Genomic DNA, 12,420 nt, shown 5'->3' with positions numbered 1-12,420 from the left:
TCACAATAGTCTCAACCCAATAAGACGTCAGACACGTAACGGTAGACCCGGATGACGACATCACCATCGCGAACGCGACACCCACACAAACACCGACACAGACACGCACACACCGCCTTCGCAGGCGTAGGCGCGGTCAACCACCGCAAACCACTGGCACTCGTCACTCTGACGATGGCCAGCGGCCCGCACCCTAGATACACCACACATTGTTTGATACCCGACGAGACGTTAGTCCTCGTCCTGTAATCGTTTCACTACACTCACTAACACACGGACTGACTGACGGACTGACATACACCACTTACACAACCACAAACACACTCCACAAACAGACACAAAACACAAACATACATGCACACTAACATTTACACTACTTACACACATACAAACATACATACATACAATCATAAACACATACACACACACTCACATACATTACACTAAACATCACCACACTCGCCGGCGAGTGTGTTCTTCTCATCTTTTCATCTTCATTTTCATTTTCATTCTCTCTCCTTCCCACAAGCACACAGCCGGTCTGAGGTTCGAGTCTCCTTAGGAGACGCCCCGCGACTGTTGTTGCGTAGTCTTTGCGGCCTCCACGGCCCACGTCCTACTTCGCTGTGAAAGCCAGGGCTGCTAACAGCACAGAGGAGGTTTTAGTCGGTATGGGGCGTCCGCTTACGCGGACACTCGAGTCCGACATATTACGCCCCGTTCCGGGGCGTAAATACGTAACAGTATTTCCTCCTCTCAAAAAAAAAAATTAAAGCCACATAATGCCGTGATTCCGCGATGATACGACATATATAATATATGCAAAAAGTGGGCGGCAGTGATCACTTAACATCAGGTGACAGGTGAATTTGATGCTAAAAACATTGTAATTAGGGATTCGACACAAACATGTTTTACTATTACTATTTTGAAGTCCTCCATAAATCAATATATTTTAAAAATAAGTAATTAGGAACAAAAAAGGATAAATAAAAATGAAAAAAAAAATATTATCGAAAACTTTTATTTGGACTAATGGACAATAACAAGAAATTTATGACTAGTTTTACTAGACAGTCCTTGCATTTCAATAACTTGTCTTGCATAGTGTATTCATTAACGCCCTTTTTCAATAACGTATCTCTAGTTACGGATACCGTGCTGTCACCATTTAATGACAAGATCTTATCTATCCATAGATATGTCCAATGCTTTATATCGATAGGTTGTTGAAATGTAAGTAAGCGTAAAATGATAGATTTGTCTACCTCTAGTAAATTAAACTAAGGATAGATAGGTTATTGAAAACGGCCGTAAATTAGGAACAATGTTATACATATAGATAGTCCCATCTACAATGACGCTTGACATTTATATTATAGAATGTGTAAGGAATAAATACTTATTGCTTGTACTGAGAGCGGTCATCATAAATTCAATAAACTATATTTATTTTGTCCACCGAATTCTATTAACATATTGCCAAATTGTAATAATCTATTTACTGTTTCACTTAATAATTCGCCGTACACAAGCATTAACCATGACACAGTATAAAGACATTTAACAAATCGGAGATTTGCCAAAAGGTGAGAAATCTAATTATATCATAAGATAGGGAGAAAAACAGTAATAAAACAGTATAAAGGAGAGTAAATCACTTCAATATCTTGGAGTAACCCGAGCCCAAAACTCAGGTATTGTAGTTATAATGCCCTGTATCCTTTTCGACGCCTGTTTAAGAGGTTTTCCATCAGCTGTTGATAATTTAAACTGTTGCATAAACATGGCGAGAACTAGGAACATGCCTTGCCGGGCAAACGTCTCGCCAGCACACAATCTTCGCCCTAAAAGTTGTAAGAAAATACTAGAGTATGTATGAAAGAAATGTTAATATGTTCCAAGACCCAAGTTAACTTGAGACCTGATAGAAATGTGCCCCCATATAACTCACTTTTAAGTACCACCACGTCGTCTCGAGAAAGTCTCTTGTTAACGTTAGGCGAGAAACTTACAGTTTCGATAATATTTTCAACTCCGGTGAAAATTAAGAAATTCTATTTCGTTTCTGCGCTTTTACTAGAGGATGTAAAGAGTGTAGACTGTCAGGGTATTCATTGCAACCGCTATATGAGATAGCGCCGTTTCTGATTCCAAGAGATATCATGTCGTAATTCGTACCGCCAAATTCCAGCATTACAGAGGCTATAACCTTAAATAACCCACTCTACCTGGATGTGTCAATCCAAAGTTAAGTTTTCGTGGAAATTGTCCCAAGTATGAAACTGCAAAATGAACATTCCACGGTCGATACGAAACGAGTGTACTGTAGAAATCCCCCAACTCTCACGAGTGGGAGGCTCCTTTGCACAGGGAGCCGGTTAGATTATGGGTATCACTACGGCGCCTTATTCTGTCGTGAAGTAGTAATATGTAAACATTATTCTGTTTCGGTCTGAATGACGCCGTAGCTAGTGAAATTACTGAGCAAATGTGACTTAACATCTTATGTCTCAAGCGATGAGCGATATTTTTTTCTATTTAGAATTTTGTGGGCTTTTCAAGAATCATGAGCGGCACTGAATTGTAATGGGCAGGGCGCATCAATTACCATCAGCTGAACGGCTGGTGAGTACCTATCCTGTAATTTGTAATGTGATCTAACTAATAACTAACCATCAATTTTAATTGATCATTCTATATCCCATAAAAATGTGTTTGCATCTTTTTAAATTTATATTATTAGTGAGTATAAAATTAAAAAAAACCTTTAGTAGAGAAAAAAGATGACAGAAAAAACTACCACGTTCGTCGACATTGAATAAATCTTTATAAATGAAGTGGAATTTTTTGCTTACCAGCTCCAAAAGGAAGAGACTTGTCACTGCTAACTTGAAGTTTTCCATTGACGATAAATCGTTCGGGTCTAAAGCTTTCCGGGTCTCCCCAGATATCCTTGCTCATATGTAGACTAACATAGTTTACTGATACAGATGTATTCTAAAAGCGAAATGCGATTAACATCAGTCTATAATATCATAAGTATTATCTATGTACGTACCTATATCTCATGCTCCTAACAAGCTATGTTTAATATCACTATTGTTAGATTTGACAATTGGATCGTTCAGACCACGCGACAGAAAGTTTTACTTTAGGCTGGTATACGTACAAGCGAACAATGGCAAACAAATTGTCTTCCTTCTCTTTCGCTCCATAGCTTTTTTGACAAATTCGTTAAATTATTTTGTTGAACCCGGCCATAGAGTGACTCATTAAGTGTATACCTTTAGTTTATGGAATTGATCCTTCAATACGATCCTTGTGAAACAACGAAAGAAACCGCCTTTTTCTGTCGTGAAGCAGTAATGTGTAAACATTACTGTATTAATTTATTTATTTATACTATTAATCAATTACAGAAAGAATCTTAAAAGCTAACATAGTCCCGCAAAACAGTTTGGACTGTTTGTCTGCAGGATCAAGTCTCTTGTAATACATTAATGCTTATTAGAACATTGATTTTATACAAGTATAATTAACAAATATTGATAAAAAATATAATAAAAAAATCTCATTTTAATTTTAAGGCAGTGTTGACAGTAAATATTTCTTGAGTTTAGTTTTAAATTTTCTTTTACTGGTTTCTTTCTAGTCGGATGTCCTCAGGCAAGCTGTTAAATAGATAAGGTAGGCGTTTTTTCAAAGTTCTATCTCCATAATAGTTATTGATTCTAGGAACCTGAACTTACCAGCGGACATCAACCGAGTATCGTGGTTGTGCATAATTGGGTTATGTTCTTAATTGCCATGATTGTTAATGGCTAATAAGTACTTATGTTTAAAGCTTGGTAATACTTTACTTATTTTAAATAATTTTCTATAATCATTTTTACAATTATTTTTAACCTTTTTGGTGACGAGAAATTTTAAAAATCGCATTTGAAGTGATTCGAGTCTATCGATATATGTTTTAAATGTAAGCCCATAGCTTTCAACGCATAATTAATTATGGATTCCACCAAAGAAAAGTATAAGCACTTTAGGGTACTAATGGGTATTCTAAAACTAAGGTGGTAAAATTTTCCTAGTAGAATTCTTAATTTGCTACAAATAAAGTCAACATGGTGGAACCAGGAGAAATTAGAATCTACTTTAATACCTAAGTATGTTACAAAATTAACTTTTTCTATAGGATTACGTAGGCAATTACTTAAATTATTATGAAAGCAGTTAAAACTGTGTGCATACAAGGTGTGTTTCGGTGTGATGGGCGCCGCAGCTAGTGAAATTATTGGGCAAATGAGACAACATCTTATGTCTCAAGGTTACGAGCGCAATTGTAGTGCCGCCCAGAGTTTTTGGATTTTTCAAGAATTCTGAGCGGCACTACATTGTAATGAGTAGGGCGTATCAATCACCATCAGCTGAACGTCCTGCTCGTCTCGTCCCTTATTTTCATAAAAAAAATAAGTGTATCTTGATGACATGGAGTGCAAAACAAACTGCCGCCTGTTTGTTAGTAATTAACGCAGCTCTCTTACAATAATAATTAAATTGATCATAATCCTGTCACAGTTCTATTTAACCATATTTTGTCGAGATAACCTACAAGGTCGATAACTTATTGTCTGAAATTCCTGAAGTTTGTCTTCGCAAAGTACAAGCAACCCTAAGAAGATAAACCTGTCTCTTCACTTGTCTTATTGCTTTTAAAAAGCTACCCTTCATTCAAATAATTCATATATCATATTAACTTGTTACTAGGACGTTTGAACATCAAAAATTATCACCCATTCGAAACACCTGATAAGAACGGACGTACGAAACACAGCGCTTCTATTTTATTTTATTAAATTTCAATGGTATTGTGTTAATCATATCTGTAGTTAAATAAAACTCTCTCCTGTCTCCATTTCGAAATATAGCGATATCAGATATCATCAACTGCAAAACATGTAATGGGATATTGTGTTCAAAATATTTTATAGTTATATTGTTTAGCTTTAGATAGAATAGCCAAACAGTGTAATATAATAATAAAATGTAATAAATTGAGTATAAGTAACAATCTCACTTTGGGTATATCGTATCCTCCGAGTTTAGTGTCGACCATGGCACGATGGGCAACCCCCAGCGTCACAGGAGTCTCAGTCCTCATCATTTCTCTGATACAGGCCTCCGTGTATGGCATCCTGGAAGTATGTATGAGCCGGTCAAGTGTGGGTCTGAACCATAGACAATCTACTAATGTATAGAACATCTCTAACGGAGGTACAGCAAGATAGATAAGTAAAGCGAAACTATTGTAACTGTAACCGATTTTGATTGACAGATTGTAAACAGTCAACCACGCTCGGCATCACCAAGCTCCTCAAATACAAATATTTTTATTTATAAATCAATTATTGATCGTCCAAAACCACCCACCCATTCGAAATAGTAGGTATGCCTGAGACCTGAGAAGAACGGGCGCAAGAAACTCAGCGGGCTTTTTTCCTTAATTTAGTTACAATATATGTATATTGGGTACAATAAAATTTATAATTAAATAGCCTGAAGTCGTTCGCTCTATTCCCAGTACCTTTGCCTGTACCTTTACCACACAAACAACAACATTTTTTTAACAGTTCTTTTGAATTTGGTAACACATTTGCTAGATTTTGTTGGATCTGGGTAAAGCGTTTTTTTACATTTGGTAAAACATTTTGGTACATCTTGGATCTGGGTAAAGCGACTGGCCTCAAACTATTAAATAAATAAATTATATAACTATAACACTAATAGAGAATGATAAAATACTCTTTTTTACACAATTAACATTATCAAATACTAGAGCCAATCATGTAATATTATGCAAACCCATTATCATGACCAAATATGCCTAAATAGTAGTTTAAATAAAAAACTAAAAAACACTCTTTTATATAAAAATTATCATTGGTATTCAAAAATATCCTAATATTACATAAATCGGTTAAAGATAATGGTTGGTATTTAAAATTAACATCAATTCCTGCCTCATAGACGATAGCTGAAAATTATATAAATTAACAAAAATCTTAATTTGCAAATTGAAAAATGGAATAATTTTATCAAATTATTGTATCAATAATATCTCGATAAATATAATATAACGAAATTTTAACTAAATCTAGCTTTTTAAAGTGTTAAAAATACGTACAGTTGAAGCAAATAAAAAGCGTGTAAAAAGTCGACCATAGTCACTATATATACTGTTAATATGTTAACAAAAAGTACAAAAAAATACCTTTTTAAAAACACAAAATAATTAATGATACTCGTTTGGAAGTCCGTACTCTTTATTTACCTCCTTTGAAATCAGATATACTCTATTTCTTCTAATAAAAGTATCAACCCTAGGTCTGAGCCCCGTGCGCGGGGCCGGTACCAATTATTGCTACTCTTGCTACGAGGTTAGTCCGGCATTGATTTACACATACTTGTTTCTGTCATCCAGTGTCGGTGCTCTGTCTCTTCCAACCACTCTGTCAATCTCCTCGTGTATCTTCTCCTGGACTTCAGGATGCATCAGCATTTGTTCGACCAACATAGTCAGAACCATCTCGACAGCTGTCGCGGTCGGGAACATATAGTCCGTGCATATTAACTGTAGCTGTTGAACTAATTAAAAATATTTTAATTCACATCCCTTTATTAAAAAAAATTGTTTTGATACGCTAAATATATATTGAGCAAGTTATAAGACACTTTATTTTATTCTGTTTAAATATTTATGTTTTTATCATTGAATATTAACGTAGAATAATTACAAATCACAATCACACTCAAAAATGTCTGAAACGAAACTCTGCCTACGCGTCTACTAGGCAGAGTTTTCGTTCAGTTGTGTTTTGAATACAACGCCGAGCATTGACAGTGTTCAGTGAAAATCTATCCTAATAATAGGATATATAAACCTAAAAACAATGTAGTGTCGTATTTTAAGTAAGTGGTAAGTGCCATTTTTAACCGATTTCAAAAAGGAGGAGGTTATCAATTCAATCGGCAGTTTTTTTATGTATGTACACCGATTACTCTGAGATTTATGATCCGATTTACGTAATTCTTCTTTTATTTGATGCGAAATAGATGCCATTTGGCCCATAAAAATATAAAATAGTTTGGCCCAGTAGTTTTCATTTTATGAACATTTATATGAAAATTTTCGTCTACCTGGATGACATAATTGTTTTCTGTGTACGGCTTTTTTTGGAGTTTTCATTCAGGTTGATTATAATATATTATGATTATCTGACACTAAAACGTAAAAAATAAACTACGTTTAAAAAAACCGACTTGAAAAACTTAAAATTATATAATAATTAAAAATTTAATTTAAAACACCTCTTAACCTTTAATATTAATAAAATACTATTATTTGTATATGCTACATGCTGATAGATTTGAAGTCGGTGCCAAGCCAAATGTGATAAAAGTACCTATACTCGCCACGCGTGACTTTGAGCGGGATAGCTTCGTCTAGAACAAAACAACTGAAGCGGACAGACACGCGTGGCGAGACAATCTTAATAATTACAGTAAGTAAGCTGTTTATAATATTAAGTTTTATTTTGTTAAGGGCTTAGAACTGACTTAAAACCTATCAATAGCTAGCACATATAAATATGTAATAGTATTTTATTAATATTAAAGGTAAAGGTTTGCGAGGTGTTTTAAATTAAATTTTTAGTTATTTGATACTTTTCAGTTTTTGAAGTCGGTTTTTTTAAACGTAGTTTTCTTTTTATAAATTAACAAAATGATGTGAGTTATTTGACGATTTCGCACCATAATCAATGAGCTTTATAAGCGTATACAATAGACTTTGAACATTACTGCTACGAAGTAACGTGTTAATTTGAATGAATGTTTTATTGATATATATACATACGTATATACAACGCCGCTCGGACATTTTGACAACTTTTATTAGGCGATTGTGACTCTTGTTATTTATATTACGTCAATATTAATGAAACAATTTTTTCTTCGATTGGATTTTTCTCTTCTATGAGTCTCCCTTAAATGAGGTTCGTATTAAATATTTTATATAAGAAAACAATTGACAAAATATGACGTCGCCACAGGCAATTTAATTTAGTAAATTTTAATATTAGTAAAAGCGAGCATGACGAAGGCATGTAACGGGTACGGTAATTATTAATTCATTAAATCATTTTAATTAATCCTTTACACAGCGATATCATTTTTCAAAAATTATTATTAAAAGTCTCAGTATTGCAAACACAAGCTTGTTGATTGACATCTCCAATATATTTTCAATATATATTTTTATTTTTTGTAAAATCGAACGTAACTCACTCAATTTCACTTTTACTTAACCTATAAGTTATCTATAAGCGTGCAATAGTTCTTTTTTGGAGTTTACTCCTTAAGAATCGATTATCATATGAGGCGCCCGGTATGAGAAAATTATGGAGAGTAAAACCTGCTCATCAAATGGGATAGTAACGTTTTTGGTGCGCATCATTTCTCGCGCACCTTTCACTTTTCAGTTGGCGTGACAGTCTAGACACTCGGTCCCTATATTAGTTGTATTGCAGTGATACGAATAGCAAACTTTATTATATTATTGAAATTGATTTATTATTATACTTTTATAAAGTTAAGTGAAAATTCTATAAATTATGGAAGAAAGTGGTGTAAATAATAGTGCCGGAAAATCTGATAAGCACGTGGGTACTAAGTATGTTAGTACATAGTCAATTCATACATTAATATGACATGTATTAGAAAATTTATTGAATTAGGCGTTACTTTGCGGAAATCCATAATTATACAAATGATTTAAGTTTTCTTTAGTGTTAATTCCGCCAATATTTGTTTTTGAAACAATTCGACACGTGTTTCGCCTCTACACGAGGCATCCTCAGAACGTGTTGTCTCACCAAAAAAGTAAGTCTCGTGCCAGATTTTGGCGAGACAACACGTCCTGAGAATGCCTCGTGTAGAGGCGAAACACGTGTCGAATTGTTTCAAAAACAAATATTGGCGGAATTAACACTAAAGAAAACTTAAATCACCTCTACCTACTAAGCTAGAGGTCCCGGGTTCGAATCCCGGTAGGTGCAAGCATTTATATGATGAATATTGATGTTTGTTTCCGAGTCATGGATGTTTATATGTATTTATGTATGTTTAAGTAAGTATATTGTATTAAATATATCGTTGTCTTGCAACCCATAACACAGGCTATATGCTTAATTTGGGGCAAGATTATTTGGAATTATCAATATAGTTTTCATACAAGTTCATATGAGCTATGCACATAATTAAAAGATTAATTTAATATGGAGAGTATATATAGCGCATTTCACGCCAAATAGACAATTTTTAACCTAACCTATTATTTTATTTTTTTATGTCTATAATTTTTATTAAATTAATACGCTTTTATTAGCATCTGCTGTATGTCTGTTTGTAACCGACTCCATTGGGCTTGATTTTGTTTAGTTCCTGTACAAAGACAATCGTTCTTGAGGAGTAAACTCCAGTCGTGCGTCGGAGATGACAGACACACTTTTTTATGATAAGTATCTATAGGTAATTACTATCTATAATACCTGAGTATGTCGATCGTTTATTTTGTTTCATGTCCTCCTTCATCGCTCTTATATAAATATCCAGAAAACTTCTATCATATTTCTCGTCATATGTTTCTATCGCGTCCTTGATAATGACCTGAAAATGGTAAGAAAAAAGGCTGTATTTATTCTCAAAGGTGTTTTTGTCTGAAATTAAATGAAATGAAATTAATTTATTTGAATAAATCAATGACGGTCTATAGAACATATAGGTGTACAGCACAATTCACCAATATATCGGCATATAAATATATTATTTTATTTTATTGTATATTAGAATTTTTATATTTATACGTCACTAATACACATTACATAGCTTTAATTCAATAATCTATATATATAAAAATGAATTGCTGTTCGTTAGTCTCGCTAAAAGTCGAGAACGGCAAGACCAAAATTAGCCAAATCGGTCCACCATTTGGCTAATTTTCGTCTTGAATTATTTGTGGAAGTCCAGAGAAGATTTAAAAGGTTAATAAATAGGAAAATACTCGGAATTAAATAAAAACTACATTTTTGTATTCCCTTTGATATGTCCCCCGTCGTTCAGAAATCAAATTGATAGAATATTTTAAAATGAATAACTAATTAGAATATTTAGATTGTTCTAACTTTCTCAGGAGGTAAAAAATAAACTTATTTTTAGCTAACTATAGTTGGTACATTAACTACAGTTGTTAACCAGACCTAGGTCGTCGAATTCAATCAAATATTGCGATGAAGACTTCACGTGATCCACCCCTAAATATAATTTATTTTTATTTTATTATGATTCAGCATTAAAACTTCAATTTTTCGCCCTACTACAATATACAACTATTTTTGTATTGAAATTTTTATATTATTACAGAATAAGACACAAGGTACAGACCATCCACTAATCTGCTATGGGTTGCAAGATAGCAATCGAATACAATAATAATTGGTAGGTCTGAGAATCGGTTGCCTCTATTTTTTTTCCAAAAACTTTTTTCTAAATACTTTATATAGCAATACAACGTTTGCTGGTTGAGCTTGTATAATATAAAATAAACATTAGTTTGTAGGTACCTTTCAAAAAATTACATTTAAATACTATTATATTTGAATTAAGATTAAGAATTATTTTAAGCTATAAAAGCATTTATCTATTAGCCATAATTTTTTTTATGTATTATTTTTTTAGGCCTTTTTTCTTATATTTTTTGAAAGGAAGCTATAATATTCTTCACACGCTTTGTAACTTCGATTCATATAAGTATTAGATGCACCACTTTACAAACAAATTTGTTATATATCAGCCATTATACAATATAAATATCCTTCCTTAAATATACGTAAATACTTATAAACATCCATGACAACCTGTATACCCGAGTGGTTAGCGATCCTACCTGAGGTCCCGGGTTCGAATCCCAGTAGGTGCAAGCATTTATATGATGAATATGGATGTTTGTTTCCGAGTCATGGATGTTTAAATGTATTTATGTATGTTTATATGAATTGATGTATGTTTAAGTAAGTATATTATATTAAATATATCATTGTCTTGTAACCGATAACACAGGCTATATATGCTTAACTTGGGGCAAGATAATTTTTGTAAAAAGTGTGTCAATATTATGACTCTGAAACAAACATCTGTAATATTCATCGTTTAAATGTTTGCATTTACCAGGATTCGAAGCCCGGGACCTCTAGCTCAGTATGCAGTGTCACTAACCACTAGGCTAAATAGGGGTTTTCGAAATCATCTTCAAAGTCAATGTCAAATTTTATTCAGTTAGGGTTAAGCTAAGCGCTTTTGAATCGTATTAAATATTCGTTTTAAATTACTGCATGTACCATATTATGTTCGGTGAAAGTAAAGCTCGTAAGATGAACATACAAGAAACTCAACGGCCACTCTTTTCAATCAATAGAGTATTTTACAATGGCTGTAATATACATAGCAAATTAGTTTGTTAGGATCCAATATGAGTCCTGTTTAAATAATATAAATAATTTCATTAAAAGTAATAAATAATAGTCTGTATAAATATAAATGATCGGATATTGGATTCATTGCTTGTGTAAGGATGCTTCGTGAACATAATGGCCGTGATTACTGTCATATATAGTGATCGCATCCAATAAATACAATGATTTAATATCTATAACAGATCACCACATGCAGCACCCGTTCACGAGATGTCACATGGACCATCTATCGCTCCCTTCCCACATATTTGAGGGAAGGAGACGACCCGTCACACTACGCTGCCGCAAGCAATTTCATTTCAGTGAGCATGACGAACCATTCTAAGATTCTCATAGTCGAAAGCCAAAGGCCAAAATAGGGCATACCTCGAAGAAATCTAACAGGGCTTGGTTCCCGTTACTCAGGCCTTTGAATCCACTGAACTCAGGCAACATTGATTTCAACCACGGAGTAATAATCAGTGCCCCGCCAAGGTCGTTGGTGCTTCTTTGGAAAAGCAGGGTTTGTTTCGCCAGATACCACAAGTCGGGATACATATTCCGCGGGAATGTAGAACCAGTTATAATATGGAGTAAACCATTAATAAAAGGTACAGCAAAAAAGTGTGGTAAGTATATAAGGTCACCTCTCACTATTACCTGAAATAAGGTATATATTTAAGGAAAAATTATTTATTATTCTTCATAAAACAAAAAAAAAAGTTTTAAGTGCATAAAATATCCTTCTTAGATCACTAATACATCTAGATAGACTGTGACAGCTGTGAAAACGTCGAAAAAAAATTGAGGTTGACTGCTAATCTCTATTTTGATCAATACACACACACTAACA

The 12,420-nt window shown here is 33.7% G+C and overlaps 1 protein-coding gene across 3 annotated transcripts in view; it reads right to left on the bottom strand.

Annotated features, from left to right (window-relative positions):
- Positions 1 to 1,008: 1,008 nt before the first annotated feature.
- The window catches only part of LOC126964829 (probable cytochrome P450 304a1), a 30,860-nt gene continuing 19,448 nt past the window's right edge, over positions 1,009 to 12,420 (bottom strand). For all 3 annotated transcript variants that reach the window (XM_050808134.1, XM_050808136.1, XM_050808135.1), the window contains 6 exons: positions 11,955 to 12,227; positions 9,609 to 9,726; positions 6,465 to 6,645; positions 5,078 to 5,195; positions 2,859 to 3,000; positions 1,009 to 1,847 (listed from right to left, as the gene is read on the bottom strand). In XM_050808134.1, the coding sequence (XP_050664091.1) occupies positions 1,663 to 1,847; positions 2,859 to 3,000; positions 5,078 to 5,195; positions 6,465 to 6,645; positions 9,609 to 9,726; positions 11,955 to 12,227 (1,017 nt within the window). In that variant the 3' untranslated portion in view covers positions 1,009 to 1,662. The remainder of the gene's footprint in view (positions 1,848 to 2,858; positions 3,001 to 5,077; positions 5,196 to 6,464; positions 6,646 to 9,608; positions 9,727 to 11,954; positions 12,228 to 12,420) is intronic.

This window comes from Leptidea sinapis, chromosome 6 (genome assembly GCF_905404315.1).
Source record: "Leptidea sinapis chromosome 6, ilLepSina1.1, whole genome shotgun sequence".
Classification (NCBI taxonomy): Eukaryota; Metazoa; Arthropoda; class Insecta; order Lepidoptera; family Pieridae; genus Leptidea; species Leptidea sinapis.
Note: the sequence above shows the minus strand (reverse complement) of the source record. Positions and strands in the feature narration are given on the sequence as shown.